At 40.4% G+C, this 21883-nt stretch overlaps 1 protein-coding gene across 1 annotated transcript in view; it reads right to left on the bottom strand.

The window, feature by feature from the left end:
• Positions 1-21883, bottom strand: part of LOC124606343 (calmodulin-binding transcription activator 1) — a 943657-nt gene that overhangs the window by 85683 nt on the left and 836091 nt on the right. Inside the window, exon 25 of the mRNA XM_047138326.1 lies at positions 10325-10518. Within this exon, the coding sequence (XP_046994282.1) occupies positions 10325-10518 (194 nt within the window). The remainder of the gene's footprint in view (positions 1-10324; positions 10519-21883) is intronic.

Below are 21883 nucleotides of genomic sequence, written 5' to 3'. Positions count from 1 at the left end.
TGTATGTGTGAATGGTGTGTGTGCATGGGAGAGAGAGAGAGAGAGAGAGAGAGAGAGAGAGAGAGAGAGAGAGTCTTTTATTTTTCACTGAAGGCTGTAGCTGAAAACTTTATGTGAGTGTCTTTTAATTGTGCCTATCTGCAGCCTGACATTTCTTCTTTATGGTAATTAGCAATCTGTTTTTTCCTACATTGTTGCTAGTACTTATAAATATTAGCATACAAAAGACAGAAAAGCACAAAATATTATGTTAAGTTTGCACACACCATAGTAATCAGATGCTAAGTATGGTAAGTCTAATTTAGTTTTTAAGGTACAGTAAGTGCATCAGCCAGGTTGTCAAGCAATCAGAGATATGAACATTGACATACATCTTTGCATCCAGTTAATTTGGCCATTCCATTACACAGCAGTAAGTCCAAACCCCAAGAAGAGTGCATACCAATGGCTATACACTATTACAATATGACAGCCAAATATGAAATATTAAAGTTAAGCAGATAATAAAATGGACTTGTCACTTTAAGTAGAATTTGCAGTGTCAGTAGCTTGATAATCGGCAGCTGATGTCATTGAAATTTCAATAGACACTAGTAGTATCCACCTGATCGTCAGTCTATTTAGTCCTTTAAATAGTTTACAAATATTGAACATACCATTCAAGATACCTATTATGTCACAGAATACAGCTGGCAGTTTGTACGGGTTGGCATAGACAAATTACAGATAAACTGACAGATCATGATTCTCTGACTAGAAGATGAGTAGAGTATTGGATGAGTATTACAAAAAGGAGGAGCTCAATTGACAAATGTACACAGATTGTGAGTTCCAGTAAAGTGCAGGTTTGCTGACTAGGAATGTGGGAGGGAAGGGTGGCACTCGCACAGGCTGAACATGTGTGCATATGTGTCAAAGCTGGTGGAGATTAGTGCATGCTGAATATGATGTGGGGATGCAAAATGGGAGGGGGTTGACAGGATAGAGGTGAAAGAAACTGTTGGGTGAAGGGTTTGGGGACAACGGGTCACCGGAGACTGAGGCCACATCGGTTATGGGAGAAGAAGGTGTATTGCAAGGATAATTCCCATCTACACAGTTCAGAGAAGCTGGTGATGGATGGAAGGATCCAGATGGCATGGGTTGTGAAGCAGCTATGAAGTTGAGCAGATTATGCTCATCCGTATATTGTGTCACTGGTTTGTCAACTTTGTTGTTGGCAACAGTTCGGTGGATTCATCCTGATCGACAGCTGGTTGGTAGCCATACAAACATAAAAAGAAAAGATGTGTAAAGTCTGAGGCAGAGTAGTATATGGCATGGCTGCTTTCACAGGTGGCCCAGTCTCTTGCTGCAGAAATCATATCACTGTGGGAAACCCAGGTGCAAGACTTGCCCTATTTACCCCACTCAACAATTCCTACTGCAGACCTTTCACAGGCTTATCCTACCCCATCAGAGGCTGGGTCACTTGTGGAAGCAACCAAGTCTTACACCAATCCCACTGAAAACACTGCACAGCTCTCTAGTTGGTACAATTACCAATCAGCTGTCCACCGAGATGAATGGCCATTGCCAAACTGTCGCCAAGAACAACTGAGCATAGCATGCTTAAACTCAATGGCTGCTTCACACCTCAGGCTCTCTGGGTCCTTCCCTCCACCATCAGTTTCTTAGAACTAAGCTGATGGCAGTTATCCTTGCAGTACACCCTCCACTCTTGCCGCCATCCTGGCTTCAGTCTCCAGCAAACCATTGTCCCCACACTCTCCATCCAACAGTTTCTCCCTCCTCCATCCTATGAAAACCTCCCAATTCACATCCCCTTGTCACCTTCTGTGTGTGTGTGCCACTCCCCACAGGCTCTAATGCCTGTGCAAACATGCCCATCCCGTGTACCTGTCACCACTCCCCCAGCAAATCAGCTACCACCCTCTGACCCACTAGCCACCTGCCCCAAACTCCTCGCCCCAATTATCAACCCTCTAACCACCATCCAACACAAACACCCAACCAATCTTCTATAGCAGTCAATCCAAGGATTGGTTTGCAACAGCTACAATGGCAGCTTGTCTCCATTTGGTGCATCTTTGAGCTTTTCTCAGCTTTTATCATCATTTCTTTATATATGTTACATCCCACATTTTTCACGATTTGATCCATGCACCTCAGCTGAGGTCTTCCTCTTGGTCTTTTTCCCTCGACATGTCCCTCTATGTCCAGAACCACTTCTTTTGTGACACATTTTATTTTGAGCATGCGTCTATAGCACCACATTTCAAAAGAATTTAGCTTCTCGTCTTCCTCTGTCCCGAGAGTCCATGTTGCACACCCACAGCATGCCACACTCCACACATATGATTTCAAAAATCTTTTCCTGATTTCAAGACTGATGCTCTTAGATGTAAAGATGTTTTTCTTCTTGTTAAAAGCAGCCTTTGCTTGAGCAATTCTACTTCTCACTTCTGCCTTGCTCCTTCCATCCCTGGCAATATTGCTGCCCAGATAAGTAAATTTATCAACTTGTTCAAGCAGTTCATTGCCTACATGAACTTGGACTTTCACTTGATCTTTTTTGTTGCATGCCATTACTTTTGTTTTTGCTTTGCTTTATTAATTCTCATATTATATTCTTCCCCCATAACTTTATCCATTCTATTCAGTAGGACTAAAAATCTTCACTTTCATCTAGGACAGCTGTATCATCGACATATCTTATCACATCTATTCAATGGCCATGAATTACTACACCTGTCTGTAAATTTTCCCTTACTTTTTCAGCACTTCTTCAATGTATAGGTTAAAGATAACAGGGGATAGTGCGCAACCTTGTCGGGCACCTTCCCGTATCTGCACCTCTTCTTGTTTTGTCTGTCCACAGATAACTGCTGTCTCATTTTTGTACAGGTTCCATATCATTTTTCTATCTTTATGGTCTATTCCTACTTTTTTGAGTACCTCAAACATCTTATCCCATTTAACATTGTTAAAGGCTTTCTCTACATCTACAAAAGCTATGTATGTTGTCTAGTCGTTTCTCTATTATTAGTTTTAGAGCAAATATTGCTTCTCTGGTTCCTCTATCTTACTGGAATCCAAACTGGTCTTCAGAGAGGGAAGCTTTGACTTTTTGTTCTATGCATTTTAGGATAATTGAGGTTACTATTTTAGAGGCGTGATTAACTAGGCTGAGCGTCCTATAATTCTCACATCTTGTAGCATTTGCTTTCTTTGGAATGGGGATCATTCTCAAAGTCTGTAGGAATTTTACCCTGCACGTACATGTCTCCGCAATATCCTTTCTTTCAGGAGTGCTAGTTCTGCAAGGTTCGCAGGAGAGCTTCTGTAAAGTTTGGAAGGTAGGAGACGAGGTACTGGCAGAAGTAAAGCTGTGAGTACCGGGCATGAGTCGTGCTTCGGTAGCTCAGTTGGTAGAGCACTTGCCCGCGAAAGGCAAAGGTCCCGAGTTCGAGTCTCGGTCGGGCACACAGTTTTAATCTGCCAGGAAGTTTCATATCAGCGCACACTCCGCTGCAGAGTGAAAATCTCATTCTGGAAACATCCCCCAGGCTGTGGCTAAGCCATGTCTCCGCAATATCCTTTCTTTCAGGAGTGCTAGTTCTGCAAGGTTCGCAGGAGAGCTTCTGTAAAGTTTGGAAGGTAGGAGACGAGGTACTGGCAGAAGTAAAGCTGTGAGTACCGGGCGTGAGTCGTGCTTCGGTAGCTCAGTTGGTAGAGCACTTGCCCGCGAAAGGCAAAGGTCCCGAGTTCGAGTCTCGGTCGGGCACACAGTTTTAATCTGCCAGGAAGTTTCATATCAGCGCACACTCCGCTGCAGAGTGAAAATCTCATTCTGGAAACATCCCCCAGGCTGTGGCTAAGCCATGTCTCCGCAATATCCTTTCTTTCAGGAGTGCTAGTTCTGCAAGGTTCGCAGGAGAGCTTCTGTAAAGTTTGGAAGGTAGGAGACGAGGTACTGGCAGAAGTAAAGCTGTGAGTACCGGGCGTGAGTCGTGCTTCGGTAGCTCAGTTGGTAGAGCACTTGCCCGCGAAAGGCAAAGGTCCCGAGTTCGAGTCTCGGTCGGGCACACAGTTTTAATCTGCCAGGAAGTTTCATATCAGCGCACACTCCGCTGCAGAGTGAAAATCTCATTCTGGAAACATCCCCCAGGCTGTGGCTAAGCCATGTCTCTGCAATATCCTTTCTTTCAGGAGTGCTAGTTCTGCAAGGTTCGCAGGAGAGCTTCTGTAAAGTTTGGAAGGTAGGAGACGAGGTACTGGCAGAAGTAAAGCTGTGAGTACCGGGCGTGAGTCGTGCTTCGGTAGCTCAGTTGGTAGAGCACTTGCCCGCGAAAGGCAAAGGTCCCGAGTTCGAGTCTCGGTCGGGCACACAGTTTTAATCTGCCAGGAAGTTTCATATCAGCGCACACTCCGCTGCAGAGTGAAAATCTCATTCTGGAAACATCCCCCAGGCTGTGGCTAAGCCATGTCTCCGCAATATCCTTTCTTTCAGGAGTGCTAGTTCTGCAAGGTTCGCAGGAGAGCTTCTGTAAAGTTTGGAAGGTAGGAGACGAGGTACTGGCAGAAGTAAAGCTGTGAGTACCGGGCGTGAGTCGTGCTTCGGTAGCTCAGTTGGTAGAGCACTTGCCCGCGAAAGGCAAAGGTCCCGAGTTCGAGTCTCGGTCGGGCACACAGTTTTAATCTGCCAGGAAGTTTCATATCAGCGCACACTCCGCTGCAGAGTGAAAATCTCATTATGTTGAAAACAAGATTATACAACTCCTGATTCAGTTTTGCGCCTCCAGATTTCAGAAGTTCAGCTGGGATATTGACTATACCAGGCAATTTGTTGTTTTTCAATTTTTTCAGAGCTAGTTCAAACTCTTCCTTTAATATAGGTTCACCTATGTTGTGTGCATCTACTTCTGTTTCTTCTTCCATGATGTTTTCAGACAGTTCTGGTCCACTGTACAGTTTTCCTAAATATTGTTTCCATCTTCTTTCAACTTCATCATCGTCATAAAACATATTGCCATTTTCATCCACCACAGCCCTACAGCCGGTCAAAGTGGCTGTGCGGTTCTAGGCGCTACAGTCTGGAGCCGAGCGACCGCTACGGTCGCAGGTTCGAATCCTGCCTTGGGCATGGATGTGTTTGATGTCCTTAGGTTAGTTAGGTTACATTAGTTCTAAGTTCTAGGCGACTGATGACCTCAGAAGTTAAGTCGCATAGTGCTCAGAGCCATCTGAACAGCCCTACACTTGTTTCTCTGTCTCCAAAGAAATGTCTCACACATTTATAGGCCTTGTCAATATTTCCCATTCTCATGCTGTTCTCAACTGAAATACAGAGATCATCAAGGTATTTTTATCTTGCTTGTTTTGCCTCTCTGTTGATTCTGTTTTCCAGACTCTTGTATTTCTCTTGGTCTTCCCTCCTCACAGATTTTTTTTTAATTTCCTTCTTTCTTCCATCAGATTTAGTAGGTCATTGGTGATCCATTCCTTCCTTTTCTCTGTCCTTTCTTTTCCTATTACTTCTTCTGCTGCTTCGAAAATACCAGTTTTTATTTTTTCCCAGCTGCTTTGGATGTCATTGCAGCCCTCTGTATTTGTTTTCTTGTCTGTTTCTAGTTGATAGTGCTTCAGTGTATTTTCATTTTTCAGGTTTGTCAAATCCCATTTACATGTACTTCTTTTTTTAATGTTCTTGAATTTTAGTTCAGTTGTCATCATAACAAGTATGTGGTCACTTTCCACATCACATCCTGGATATGATCTGCTGTCCTTAACTTTGTTTTTAAATCTTTGCTTCACTAATATGAAGTCAATTTGATATCTGTTACCGTCACCAGGCATTTTCCAAGTATATATTCTTCTTGGATGATGATTAAATAAGGTATTTGTAATGCAAAGTTTATTTCTTTGGCAGAATTCTACCAGTTTATCCCCTCTTTCATTTCTTAATCCTAATCCAAAATTCCCTGCCACACCCTCTTCTTCACCTTCCCCAATAACGGCATTCATATCTCCTCTTTATTGAGGATAATTCCCACTCCTGCAATCCTGGGATTGTCTTGTGCTGTTCCAGTGTGCATGATTCTGTAATCCCCTGACCAAAAGTCACCAGCGTTTGGCCATCTCATTTCTGAGACTCCCTGTACATCAATATCCATTTGTTTCATTTCCATTTTCAAGTTTTCCAGTTTACCACATTTAAGAAGTGAGTTGACGTTCCATGTTGCTATCCTTCTTACATTAATGCTTTTGGATTTCAGTATCTCTTTAGTTGTCCCCGCCCGGAGATCCTAATGGGGCACTATTTTACCCCCGGAGAATTTAACCAAAGAGCTTTTCATCATAAGCTATTGATACTTGGGATACCCACTGGGTCTTTAATGGAGTGGTTTCCCGTTCCATTCTCCATTCTACGCCGTTGGCCATCTTGTGGCTCCTCCACCTTTAGGAGCAGTTTCCCACCCCAAGGGCAAGAGAGTGCCCTTCCTTCTAGCTGCTCATCCGCCCTCCTAGAAGGCCGTTGGCACTTGATAGAAGGTAATCTCCTTATCCCGGGAGATATTTGGCTCAGTAAAAGTATAGGTTGGAAATGAAAGACCCCTAGCCCTCGAAACCTAATAGCGTCAGAGCCGGAAAAGAACAAGAGTTGGCTGAGGGTGACCAAATAAGAAAGATAAAAGTGAGGAGCCTGGCATAAGTAAGTGGAAGCAATGCCAGGACCCTGTTCGGGACCCCGTGGTCACCAGCCACATACTCACTAGGTGTGAGTCCTACCCCCAATCAAGCCTATCTACCAAAACACAACACTGGTACTGTACACCCAGCCACCACCATGTAGTGGTAAAGGAGAGGAAGGGAGGGATGGGGACCAGGAGAGGGTGGGGGGTGGGTAGGTGTGTGTGAGATAGATAGATAGATAGATAGATAGAGAGAGAGAGAGAGAGAGAGAGAGAGAGAGAGAGAGAGAAGGGGAGGGGGGAGAACTGTGTAATCTAGTTCAAAAAAGGATTACCCTTAGGGGGTCATTAAACTGATTAGTGACAGTCCCGATGACATTTAATGCATAGAGGTGGAGGTGACAGATAAAGCAAATTCTACATTGTCTGGAGCAATCTTAACCAAAACTGATAAACAGACGACATATTACGGAGGGAAAAAATAAGACGAGACAGAGCAAGTAATCTCAGCCATTAGGTTCACTTGGAAGCTCACTGCTGCCTTGATATATACTAGCAGCCATCAAGCTCAGTACAAGGTGCAATGGGACAAGAGCCAATGACTGACATCTGACATAATGAGCCTGTGAGCTACCACTGTGCTTGTGGAGCTCAAAGACTTACTGACACTTGACTGTCATTTGTCACAGTCCTGTGAAAACAAATGAGAATCTTCTACAAATGTTAGTGCAAGAATGTACATCCTTCTGAATGGATCCGGAATAAGCCATAATAATTCCAGCAAGGATCATTTCAAGCTAATAGCTGTTCAGTTGTATTAGGAATTTGTGTCAGTTCCCCCCCCCCCCCCCCCCCCAAATAAGAGTGTCTAATTTGATGTTTCCACCTCTTACAGTTCATTAACAGTGTCGTGCTAAAATTATAAAAACTGATGCTTTTCTTTCATCATCATTTTACTTGAGTAAGTAATCTCCATTCCACACAAAGCTAGAAGAGTCACTTAAGGACAAAAGTTCGGGAGCATCACAAGATGCCACATTACAATAAAGTTAAAATGACAGGTATAACATAAAGTAAATATTGCTGAAAGATTCAGATAAAGTATTCCTTTGTTGTCATAAAAAATTCAATAATGTTTCTTATTTTCTGTCTTCCAATTTTCAGCTTGAGATCATTATCACAAGAATCATCATAATTTTTACCTCTTCACTTTCTTCCTTGCTTTCTAGTTCTGAAAAAAATTACTTCATTATGTTAAGTAGATAAAAGGAAGTAGTAAGATCAGTATCTGACATAAAAATGTTTATTAACACTATTTTTAACCTCCCATAGCAGCTGAAGGGGATTCATGGGGTTCTGTGCATTATGTTCAGTGCCAAAGAGTCACATCTTAATGAATATTCATTGAAATCAAAATCATGAACTAACTCCATAAATTAAGTATGACTGTAGCGGACAAAACTTTTTTTCCACCTAGAACACGCTCAATGAATGAAAACTATGGCTAATTTCTGATACTATGATAATACAATGTTTGTAAACAAGTTTAAAAAATGAATATGTTACTATGATGAAATAATGAATTCATTAAATGTCTGCTTGTCACACCTGCAGTTTTCATTGCAGTCCATTCATTACCATACTTCACCACTTTCCCTTCCACTACGGGTATATCGTCTCGCCTCGCTCATGAGGGCTTGTGCTCCAGCCAAAGTTACTTGCTACTCCACTCCCAACCAGGTGTCAATATTGGATAAATGTTCTGAGAATTTCTACTTTGAGACTAGACCACCTACTGCAGTTCTAGCAATGAGGTTGAGGTAAGGGAGGGTAGAGGATGACATGTTGCATACCTTGGGACATGTAAAGAAATTTCAATCAAACTTAATACACATAAACTTGTTATCTAGAAAAAAAAAGTATTTTGAGGATACATCTAGCAACCCTATCTATGAGGAATGGGGTGAACACTTGTAATTTTATAACTCTGGAACAAATGATCTCTTACTTTGAGGATCGTAATTGGTAAGTAAAGAGGGGAGAGATTTGGGGACAGAGGTGTAAAGGGAGGAGTGATTCCTGTTAGTTTCATAGTGAATGACTAAACAGTTCTGGTATTTGTGATAAACAGCTCTGAGTACACTTGCTACTAGCCAGTATCCATTGTATGTTCTAGCATTCTTCAAATTGATTTATCTGTCTGTTTAGTGGGGAAGAATGCAAGTTTGGCTTGAGATTATTTTCCCTAGGGAGAGGGAGTGAGTGTAGCAACCTTCCCCTACCCCTTGCTGGGTACACCCTTGATTTTGGATATGCCACTGTAGCATCAATGAGTATGACTTAACTACCTGGAAAAAAATAAAATTGCTGCAGATACAGGACATCCCTAGTCACAAGGGTAGGAAGAGGATGGAAGAGGGTGACTTGTAACCATAACTCTAACATTCATGGAAAATTTTTAATGATGCTTAGTACACATAATATCAATGTGGTGCAAGACACGTCTATCACCACTAGGAGTGGGGGTGGGTGTGAGAAGGAAGTGGTTTGTAAAAACAAATATAAAAGAACTGATAAGTAAATAACTGACTAATGACTGGTAATCAGCAAGTTACATAATAACAATCAAGTAGATGTTATTTGACTTTCACTGTTATTTATTTTTAAATTCATGCTTACAGTATCACATAATGAATATTTATTTTCACTCTGAATTTGTCTGCCCAGTACATTAATCACTGTTTTTTCAATAAATATATATACTGGCATAGAATAGCACAGACCACTGTTGTTCTCAAGATTATCATTCTACAGTTACAGAATTCATTCTTGCCCAATCAGTCGCTTACTACCGAGTGAGGGGGCGCAGTGGTTAGCACACTGGACTTCCATTCGGGAGGACGATGGTTCAAACCCACATCCGGCCATCCTGATTTAGGTTTCCTGTGATTTCCCTAAATCATTTTTGGCAAATGCTAGAATGGTTCCTTTGAAAGGGCACTGCCGACTTTCTTTCCCATCCTTCCCTTATTGATGGGACCAATGACCTCTCTGTTTAGTCACCTTCCCCAAATCAATCATTCAGTTGATCAGTTGCTTACTGTGATATTTCACATCTCCTTCTATTATGTTTAATTGATGATCCATACCATTCAAGAGTATAAGGCTATGAAATTCTGATTTTTACTCTTGTTACTCTGTTATTTGAGGATTTATCCTCAAAATTAGCTTTTTAACTGTCTTTTTTATGCACAATGCTCTGAAATTGCTGCTCTAAACTTACCTACATTCTTTGGGTTTGAGCTTTGTGCAGCTACCTCATTCTGCAAATCCATGAATCATTCATAAACCATCACAAACAACATTACAACAGACATTAGCCAGTACACTTAATAAATGAAATTAAGAAGCACTTTTTTCAAACTACTGTAACTAAATCTGCTACTTACATTTGTGAGCATCTAGTTAAAAATTTCATGCTACCAATCAGTTAGTGTAAGAAAATTTGGATAGACATGCATGCGTCTGAGGTACTAGACAAGTAAGTTGGTTTGAACCCACCACAGAAATACACATACTACCACAGCGCCACCACAGTGAAGCAGGCTGGAGGGAGGGAGCAGACTTACTTGAGGCTGCTGCTTGTTGCACTAGGTGTGCTCTCACGACTCCCTCTCCCCCCCTGCTCCCTGTAATTGCGGTAGTAGTTTTGTATGCAAACAGCAGCTTCCTGACTTTTCTTAAAACGCTTGTGCTCGCAATATGATCGAAACCCATTCTGTATCACCATTGCGGCATGAGTCATCTGCTTGAAGTATGCATACTGCAAAAAAGAAGGTAACAAATTACTAAATGATAAAAATTAAGCTCAAAATCTGCATAATTAATTTAGTCAAAAGTGGCAACAGGCATATTTGTTAACACATTCATTTTCATAAGTTTTCTGCTAGTTCACAATGCACAATCAATTCACAATTACGAGAGTTCCATATTGTGGCTATCTAGTAATACTTCCTCAATAAATGAAAACCCTATGAACAACTCAGTGATGTCCAGCTGCATAAAAAGCTAAAATGGAATCTACACAACCCAGAAGCTTAGTTTGAAACTTTTTGTTTTGGGATATGTACACCAAATAAATTTGTAAGAGATGGTACTGATCCCCTTGGTACACAAAACAGTACAGAACACTGTTGCAGAAGCAATAAAAAATGTCAAATTTAAAAGAACACAAAATCACCAAGAATGATGATGTTTTACTGAAGTTTGAACTTGAGTGCAGACTTCAATGTGAGATTCTTTTAATAGTTTCCACAACAAAAGTCGAGCTCAAAATTTGGCAGAAAATCCAGAGATTCTGGGTTTATATCAAGTACACCAATGGTAAGACACAATCAGTACCTACACTGTGTGATAGCAATGATAATGCTACTGATAACAGTGCCACTAAAACTGAATTACTGAACAAGGTTTTCTGCAATTCCTTCACCAAAGAAGATGAAGTAAATATTATAGACTTCGAGTCAAGAACAACTGCCAACACGAGTACCTTAGAAGTAGATACCCTCGGTGTAGCAAAGCACTTTCTTAAATCACTTAATAAAGGCAAGGCCTCTGCTCCAGACTGTATACAAGATAGGTTTCTTTCAGGGTACACTGATACAATAGCTCCATACTTCGCAGTAATATACAGCTATTTGCTCAACAAAAGATCTGACTTAAAGAATGGAAAGTTGCACAGATCATGCCGATACTCAAAACAAAAATAGGAGTAATCTGCTTCATTGCAGACCTGTCTTATCATGGATTTGAAGTAGAATTTTGAAACATATACTGCGTTCAAACTTTATGAATTTCCTCAGAGAAAATGATTTATTAACAAGTAGTCAATACAGCTTCAGAAAATAACATTAATGTCAAATGTAACTCGCTCTTTATTCACATAAGTAATGAGTGTTACTGACGGGGGATTTCAAACTGATTCAGTTTTTCTAGATTTTCAGAAGGCTTTTGACACTGCTCCCTTCTGATCAAACTGCATGCTTACAGAGCTTAGTTGTACAACTGGATTTGTGATTTCTTGTCAGAAAGGTCACAATTGAAAATATAAGTAACAAGCAGTCATAGAGTAAACCAGAAGTGATATCCAGCATTCCCCAAGGAAGTGTTATAGGCCCTCTGCTGTTCCTAATCTATGTAAATTAATTAGGAGATGGTCATCTTAGATTGTTTGCAGATGGGGCTGTCATTTCCCATCTCACAGTCATCAGATGATCAAAAGCAACTGCAAAATGATTTAAACAAGGTACTTTTTAGTCTTGTCTTCTTCTGAACTACATATCAGAGTATCCAGCATCTTCATCCTTCACTGTGCTGACCTAAAGACAACATTGTAAGCTATTTTGCACATTTTAACTTCCTGTTGTCTTACAGAATTATGTTCTGGGGCAATATACCTTAAGTAAATAAAATATTCACTGAGCACAAGTTACGAACATTGGTGCAAAGTCTCTAATACTATCACATCTCCCATTAAAAAAAAGTGAGAATCCCTCTATATTCTACAAATTATCTGATGATAGGTAGTAAAGGAATGAAATTCTTGTTAGCAACATGACAAGCTCACGTGAAAAGTGTAGGATAACATGGGGCAGAAAAGGAATGTTAGAAAACAATGACCTAAAAACCAAGTTTCAGACTGCATGATATGCAATTCGATATCGAACACATACGTAGGTTCAAGGTGAGAATACATTGGCAAGCAACTGTATACAAATGTAAACATATGCCACAGAAATGTAATGAAAGCAGAAAAGTAAAATAAATGAGAGAAAAAGTTGTAGGAAAGCAACAAAGAGAATCTGACAAAAATAAAAACAGGCTACCGTATTTACTCGAATCTAAGCCGCACTTTTTTTCCTGTTTTTGTAATCCAAAAAACTGCCTGCGGCTTAGAATCGAGTGCAAAGCAAGCGGAAGTTCTGAAAAATGTTGGTAGGTGCCGCCACTAACTTCTGCCGTCGAATACATGTAGCGCTACACAGGCATGCTTTGTAGGCACAAAGATAAATACTGGCGCCAAAACCTCTGCATCAGTAAATAAATTTTAAAAAAAAGTGGTAAACGAGCTTTTCTTTCTGCGCTCCGAGTTTCGACCACTACATTTTCGTACATTATCCAACGAAGTAAATACAAACTCCGTATTGTTCATCTTCAGATGTTGCAGAAATTCAATGTACTACGAAAATCCGACTGGCAAGACTGTTTGGGATGTTTGTCAATATGGCTAACTCTACGTTCTGAATTTTTTCCTACCTGTGAGACGAGATGGTTGCTAATAGGAACCTGATGAAATGTGAATCACATGCAGTATTCTCTTTACCATAAGAATAATACGAATATAAACATTTTGCCATGTATTCTTTCGTGTTTGCTGCTATCTCATTTAAATCCTATCTGCCTAATAAACTACGAAACTAGAGTGAGACAACAGAAAACGCAGAAAAATATACGTATCGTGTCATGTTTATATTTGTATTATTCTTTTGCCTAGTAGTGATACAGTCAGAAATGAAGCACGGCAACTGACTAGATTTTTAAATCTAAGATTACTCTAATTTCTGTGTAGAATTTGATGTACTAAAGAAGCGGCCGCAAAGATTTTCAAACGGAGAAAAATTTTCACCTAACTCTCGTTCAGAACATGTTCTATCATACGCGGTCTATTATTTGGTTCTTGTTGATCATTATCAAAGAAAGCAGCAGTGTAAGTAACAACAAATAGCAGTCTCTTGCCATTGTTTCGCTAATGAGACAATTCCGCTCTTTTTTTTTCTTAATTGTAAGCAGCTTTAGCGTGCACAAAAGCAAGCCATGCCGTGAGCGGCGACAGGCCGTAAACACGCACTATCAGAATGCGGCAAACAATGCATGACACAGTACAGTAATGCATTTTCAGCGTAGAGTGACGTAAACACCTATTACAAAGAAAATGGCACTTATCAGATCAAAGCAAAATAAGCAGTCGATTCAAACCAGACGAAGCACGTGAAAAAGAAAGGGTATGCTTATAAATACAAACGGAGCGCCTGATGCATAGCAATGGCTACCTGGTAAAGCTTAACTGCTAAGCTTACGACTCGAACCAAACTACTGTAGGTGTATTGTCATTCATTCGAACTAAATTGTGTCTCATATTACAATGGACCAACTTTGTTTCGATTTGGAGGTGTGGCCTAAAACTTCTCTCTCCCCTTGAATTTCGAGTCTCAAATTTCAGGTACGGCTTAGATTCGGGAAATTTTTTTTTTCCTTTATTTCGGGTCTCATTTTTCAGGTGCGGCTTAGATTTGAGTGCTGCTTAGATTCGAATAAATACGGTAAGTGAAAAACAATGTGTGCACAAAAAAGGAAATTTGAGGAAGGAGATTGGAGGCTAGTTCAGATTAAAGGAGGAATTAATCTAACACACACAAATTATAACAGACAATGACAACATCCAAACGCGTGCTGAAGGGGCAACTCATGTCACTGAAACTGGGAAACAGCAGAGTTGGGAACATAGATCCCAAACTCTCTGGCTTATGACACAGTGTTCACCACTGTATTTTGTAACATATAGGTAACAGAATACGAATGTTAAAGGAGTAGGAACTTTGTAGCCATGATGCAACAAAAGCTTCAGATCACATGGTAAGTCTGTGTGCTCTCACACGTAACCCTCTTCTTGATTACAAGGGCATTAACCAAGTTGGCAATGAAGTATATGATCTCATATCCTTACTGAAGAAGCCTTTTAATGGGTTCCAGTTCAGAGCAGTATTTATTTTTCTGCAGTATCATTCAACTTAGGCTGAGCCACCATGATCAGACACGCCAAACTGCACACTAGCTCATCTTGGTAGTTTTTGAATGCAAAAGCACTCACAAAAGTGATAGTACATTTAATTAAGAATCCTCCATCGCAAAATATTTGCTTCCTACATAGCCCAAGACTGTAAGATAGATAATTCTTAAAATATAGAACAAAGTGTTTCAGAGTGAATGCATATCATTGGAAATAATCAATTTTTGAAAGTATAACGTAATTGATAGATAAAAACATGGACTCACTAACTACACTCCTGGAAATGGAAAAAAGAACACATTGACACCGGTGTGTCAGACCCACCATACTTGCTCCGGACACTGCGAGAGGGCTGTACAAGCAAAGATCACACGCACGGCACAGCGGACACACCAGGAACCGCGGTGTTGGCCGTCGAATGGCGCTAGCTGCGCAGCATTTGTGCACCGCCGCCGTCAGTGTCAGCCAGTTTGCCGTGGCATACGGAGCTCCATCGCAGTCTTTAACACTGGTAGCATGCCGCGACAGCGTGGACGTGAACCGTATGTGCAGTTGACGGACTTTGAGCGAGGGCGTATAGTGGGCATGCAGGAGGCCGGGTGGACGTACCGCCGAATTGCTCAACACGTGGGGCGTGAGGTCTCCACAGTACATCGATGTTGTCGCCAGTGGTCGGCGGAAGGTGCACGTGCCCGTCGACCTGGGACCTGACCGCAGCGACGCACGGATGCACGCCAAGACCGTAGGATTCTACGCAGTGCCGTAGGGGACCGCACCGCCACTTCCCAGCAAATTAGGGACACTGTTGCTCCTGGGGTATCGGCGAGGACCATTCGCAACCGTCTCCATGAAGCTGGGCTATGGTCCCGCACACCGTTAGGCCGTCTTCCGCTCACGCCCCAACATCGTGCAGCCCGCCTCCAGTGGTGTCGCGACAGGTGTGAATGGAGGGACGAATGGAGACGTGTCGTCTTCAGCGATGAGAGTCGCTTCTGCCTTGGTGCCAATGATGGTCGTATGCGCGTTTGGCGCCGTGCAGGTGAGCGCCACAATCAGGACTGCATACGACCGAGGCACACAGGGCCAACACCCGGCATCATGGTGTGGGGAGCGATCTCCTACACTGGCCGTACACCACTGGTGATCGTCGAGGGGACACTGAATAGTGCACGGTACATCCAAACTGTCATCGAACCCATCGTTCTACCATTCCTAGACCGGCAAGGGAACTTGCTGTTCCAACAGGACAATGCACGTCCGCATGTATCCCGTGCCACCCAACGTGCTCTAGAAGGTGTAAGTCAACTACCCTGGCCAGCAAGATCTCCGGATCTGTCCCCCATTGAGCATGTTTGGGACTGGATGAAGCGTCGTCTCACGCAGTCTGCACGTCCAGCACGAACGCTGGTCCAACTGAGGCGCCAGGTGGAAATGGCATGGCAAGCCGTTCCACAGGACTACATCCAGCATCTCTACGATCGTCTCCATGGGAGAATAGCAGCCTGCATTGCTGCGAAAGGTGGATATACACTGTACTAGTGCCGACATTGTGCATGCTCTGTTGCCTGTGTCTATGTGCCTGTGGTTCTGTCAGTGTGATCATGTGATGTATCTGACCCCAGGAATATGTCAATAAAGTTTCCCCTTCCTGGGACAATGAATTCACGGTGTTCTTATTTCAATTTCCAGGAGTGTATTATCAGGAGAACACACATATAAAGGTGTTTAAATCTGCAAGTTTTTGAAGCCAGTGGCTCCCCCCCTTGCCAGATGAGGGTTGAAGGGGAAGTAAGAGAGGAGGACTGGAGAGGTTGAGGAATTGAGGAGAGTTTGGAAAAGCTGCCCAGAATCCCAGATCAAGGGATCCTTAGCAGACGGAAGGAGAAGGTAAGAATGTATGAATTTTTTGGAGGTCTTATAGTGAATAAAAATGCAGAAAAGACAAGATGATGCTTATATCAGAAAAGTAATTAAAGTACTGAAAAAACTAAACTACACTTTGACAAATTTACTAAATATTTCATACAGGATCCCTTCCCCACATAATTCTGCCAATTCTGAGATGCCAAGTGCTCTCAAAGTACTTCCTGAAAAATTCACATACAAACAGATCAGCAGTGCATCCATGGGAAGCAGAATAATTTCACTCTCAACAACAATTTTGCATGTTGGTTATACTCAGTCTTCTTGTAGTTTAGGGCTTTTGAATCTCTTCTATGATGAATATTTACAGCATCTTTCCAATGGGTAATCTAGACTTCTGAGTTTCAAGCTGTGCAATTCATCAGTGCCTTAAATAATCTAGATTTCTCGGGCCATCTTAACACACTTTGACCTCTGAACCCAACTACAAAGAGTGTGAATGCAAACTTCCCTTCTCCCAATACATTGATTACATAACCAACTTATCCACTAGGGATATCAATTCCTCAAGTTGTCCTTCAACCTGTGGCTAGAATTCCCTCTGTGTCATCTACAATAGCTCTTTGTGTTTTTCAATCCTTGGTGACCAGGTCCCTAGAGGGGCAGTATGGATCCTTTCTATCACTGCTACTATTCCAGAACTTGAAAGATGGGAACTTGTTTTATAACCTATACCATTTTCTTTGTCCCCAGATAGCCTCAATTAGCATTAATTACTCCTGCTTTAGTCTCATCTGTTTAGCTTAGCTTACTTCACTTGTCACTTCCATACTGTTACACAATTATTTATTTGCTTTCTTTTTTTTCTTCTAGCCCTCTTTCTAATTCCAAAGATTCTCTTGTTACCTTATCTTTATATTGTTTCTTTACCCTTCACCATAATCTCTATGGCACTTCTGTGTGTTGTTTCTATGGAAAATCTGTGGCTCTTAAGAAGAGTATTAATTTCATCCTTGTTCTCTGCATTTGTTACCTGGACTCCAGTTGCTTTAAGATCTATTGAATTTTGGATGTCCTTTGTTATGTTACTACAATTTCCCACCACAATTTGTTGTAAAACCCAGTTTCCTTGCATTAGTAAGATGTGAAAGAAATAAGAGATTCTTTTCTTCTACATTGAGCTTGTGACTAGGTCACTCTCTTGATAGACAGTTTCATTGGTGTCACTTTGACCTGACATTCTTTATTTATGCAAGTTCTCATGGTTATTCTTTCAGTTTTGAGGAGATGATCAGTTCTTCTTTCTTGGAACAGAGTTTCACAAGCATAAGCGACTCCTGGTAGAGTTGTGGTTACGTAGTGTTGGAGCTTAGTACCTATTGACAAGCATTTATTATTATATGTTGACAAATTTAGATTTTTTTTTTCATTTTCCAGTTCTATTTTTCCAAGTTTCTTTCTCATACAGGTTGTTCTTGATGATTTCTCCAAGGTATTTGAACTGAAGAACTATGTTAATTTTTGATTGTTTATGGGGACTTATACATAGGAGTTCCATGTGCATGATCTCAGTTTCTTGAAGGGTACTTGTAAATCTAATTTAAAGACAATTTTTTGGAGACTGATAATCTGGGCCTGAAGTAATTCCATGTCAAGAGCTAATAGAGTTAAACCATAAACCCAAAATCTCACAAAATTTGTTCTTATTGAGCATTTTGTTCCACTTTTGATTTTAGGTGGGTTTGCTTTTTGCCAAATCTTCATAATGTAAGCAAGAGCTACATTGAAAAGCAGTGGGGATAATCCACCACTTACCGGCAGTCTAAGACTGGTTTTTCTTGTGAAAGATTTCACAATTTCCTTGAACCTTGGGATTTTTATTGGTTACAGTTAGTTCAATGATTTTTATTAATTTTGGGTGAAGACTGTATAATACGAGTATTTTTAGAAGAATGTGCTGAAACATAATAGGTAGCAGATTCTCACTCACTTTAAATTAAAAGTATATTTTGAGTCTTGTTATGATAATTCCAAATTGAGAAGTATAATCCATAGGTTATGTGAAATACTGTATCTGCGAAATATGGTACATCTATTTCATCTATATGGTACATTTATTTCAAGTTTAAGTTGACCTGATACCTGGCGGAGCTATATTTTGCGACTGACACTGCCTAAATCAAATGTATTTTGTTAACTTGCTGTGTCAAAAAGAAAAATAAATGACATTATTGCAAAACATGTATATACAGACCCTGTGAGATCACTGACTTAAGCCAGTTTCTCGAGACATTTCAAAGTGGCCACCATGTAAATGAGTTTAGTAAAAATAAGAGATGCTCTCTTTTGGATGGAGATCTTTGAAGGTGGCATAGGAAGACTTGGTTCATTGTTTAGGGGTGGAGGTATAACAGCTGCACAGTGGTGTGATGGGTTTTCTTTATTCCATTGTAACAATCTCAAGATATGAATAAAAAATCTTGGAAACTATAAAAACAGTATGTGTAGCACAAATTAATGGCATACAACTGACTGCCTGGCCAGAGGTTGTACCACCAGGAAATCAATTACCTTTTTCACAGCAATGGAAGCAGGTCGACTCATAGTGCCAATGATTCTGAAAATGGAGAGGAACTTTTCATCTGGAGGAGGAGCTGGGATTGACATAAAACTCTGGCCAAAAAAGTGCTCACATAGGTTTAAGTTACACGTGTATTCTGACAAACCGAAAGGAAATACATTGAGACTGGTATGAAATTTGGGCAAAAGAAGATTGTGAATAAAGATGCAAAGACGAACAATTGTTTTGGACAAATTCGATGCAGAATTTGACTGTGAGTACAGCAGCCTTTATCATCTTGTGACTGAGTTGCATTATCATCTATGCCAAGGTGTCTCAACAATTTTTTTTTACTGGTGTGTAAAGTGTTTGGAGGGTAGAATGACATCATTATTTTTTGATTTTATGTTGAGTGACTAATTAGATCTCATTTTGTAGTTTGAAAAAGAGTAAATGCAGAAAATGTTGTCCACAGTAGAGGAGGAGGAGGAGGACAAGGTGGTACCAGTGATACAGCAATTAATTAACGGTGTCCATAGTATTCATGTCGACCATGTTAGCGATAATGAGTCAAAAGAGGAAGCTGATTAAGACAAAAACAGTAGCACTTGATCAATTTGAGGGCTGGATGAATGTGAGACAATAAGCAGTAAAGGTGGAAGCATATTTGATAGACTTGCCAATTTAATCAGACCCACTTCGTGACAACAATGTAGAGGAATAATTAAATTAAATAAAAATCAAATAACTGAAAATCCAGGATGAAATGTAACAATATTATGAAAGGAAAGCTGATACTAACCATATAGTGGAGATGCTGAATTGCAGATAGGCACAACAAAAAGAAGAAAACTTATTTGTGACAGTTTTTTGTTGTGCCTATTAGTGACTCAGCATCTCTGCTATATGGTGAGTAGCAACTTTCCTTTTATAATATTGTTAAATTACATAAAAAAACTGGATAAACAAGGGCAAAAGCTAGATCAATTAGAAAAGAATGTACACGAGCAAGAGAAAGCCCTAAAACTTGTTCATAAAGATGCTGTCCAAATTCAGATAACTGTCGACAGCACTGTAGAGGAAACCAAAATTATTGTAAATGAGGTTACTAATTTGTACACAGATCACAAAGAGTTCAATATGAGGTTAGATAAAGTTGAAAATACAGATCCAGACATTTGAAATAGCTTACTAGATGAGATTAATAAAAAATAAAAAGTCAATAATACACTGCATACTGTTATTAAAAACAAGAGCTCGGCTTTAAACCAAAGGGTAGATGAAGTAACTGAAACAGTTAACAAAAATTTTTCAGAAGTCACAAGCAAAGTAGATGCATTTTTCAGTAATATTTCCAATTTATGATCGAAGGTTTCCGAAATAGGTGAAAATTTAATCACTAAGAACTTTTGCACTAGTGTTGGTAGTAAACACAGGAAATAATAGGCATAATGAAGACAGAGGTCATGAGTGAAGGAATAGCCAGTATAACAGTAATCATGACAGGAATTTTAGTAATTGGAGCCCTGAAAATAGAAGGTACAACCTGGAAAACTATGTTTGCATCAAGGGGGAGTGGTCAGCTTGAGGCAAGGAGAAGTAAGTATCGAAATTAGGTTAACAGCAATTTCAGAAGAAGCAGAGATAATTTCAACCAGACAGGTCGGAATGGACATACAAGCACATCACATACAATGAATAAAATAGAATTTGGTGAAGAATTTTGTGAAGGTAATCTGGGTGAAATGAAAGAAGAAGAGAAAAGTAAGAAGAAATCAGAATTAGAGCTTAGTAGCTATATTTTGCAAATTTGTTTGTTCAGTGTATTAACAGTAATGAAGTGATGTGTAATGATACTAATGATGTGAATTCTGATTAATATTGTTTAGTGAGATTAAGGGATAATTCTGATGTAGGTATGCTGAATGAACCTACTGGTGCTGAAGTTGAAGATGCACAAAGAGTGATGCACTTGGGAGGGAAGAAGAGAGTACAGGGGATTACCTGAATGACGATGATGTTGATGATGATATTTGTGCAGAGGATAATAATGGATATGCTGAGTATGTATGAGATTATGATGCTAATAATAATTTTGTGACGTTGATAGTACTTCACCGTGTGACAAATTAGATGGAGAGATTTATGTCAAGATTAAAAGTGAAAGTTTGATGGAAAATGACGATAGGAGTTCAATTGTGGGTTTAGATGATGGTGTTATGGTAGATGGGGAAGTACATGATAGTTTGTTCTTGCCAGTAGATTTCAGTCATTTTGTGTCCACTTGCTTTAGTAGAAATAAGAGAAAGAACTTAATTAGTGACAAAATATTGAAGGTAGCTAGTGATCACTATGATAATGTTAGCAACAATAGTCAAATGCAAGTAGTTTTAAGGCAGATTTGGCAAAATATGTATTCAGGTAACAAGGTGAATATTGCTTCTAGTAAAAAGTCATATAGATGTAATGTAGTCTGGAAAGTCTGCAATCAGGAGGAGGTCATTAAGTTTCAAAATGACTCAAATGGCTCTGAGCACTATGCAACTTAACTTCTGAGGTCATCAGTCACCTAGAACTTAGAACTAATTAAACCTAACTAACCTAAGGACATAACACACATCCATGCCCGAGGCAGGATTCGAACCTGCGACCGTAGCGGTCGCTCGACTCCAGACTGTAGTGCCTAGAACTGCACGGCCACTCCAGTCGGCCATTAAGTTTCAGATAGAGAGGAAGGAATGAGTTTAAGGGAAATTGAGGAAGCTCTTTTATGCGAGAATGAAAAAGATGAAGAACAGGATGAACCAGATAGCCCTTATATTACTATACATATTGATAATCGGAGAGGTAACTGTCTTCTAGACACTGAGAGTCCCATCACCGCCATCTCGAAGAAATTGAGAGGTAGAATAAAGAATA

The sequence above is a fragment of the Schistocerca americana genome, chromosome 3 (assembly GCF_021461395.2).
Source record: "Schistocerca americana isolate TAMUIC-IGC-003095 chromosome 3, iqSchAmer2.1, whole genome shotgun sequence".
NCBI lineage: Eukaryota > Metazoa > Arthropoda > Insecta > Orthoptera > Acrididae > Schistocerca > Schistocerca americana.
Note: the sequence above shows the minus strand (reverse complement) of the source record. Positions and strands in the feature narration are given on the sequence as shown.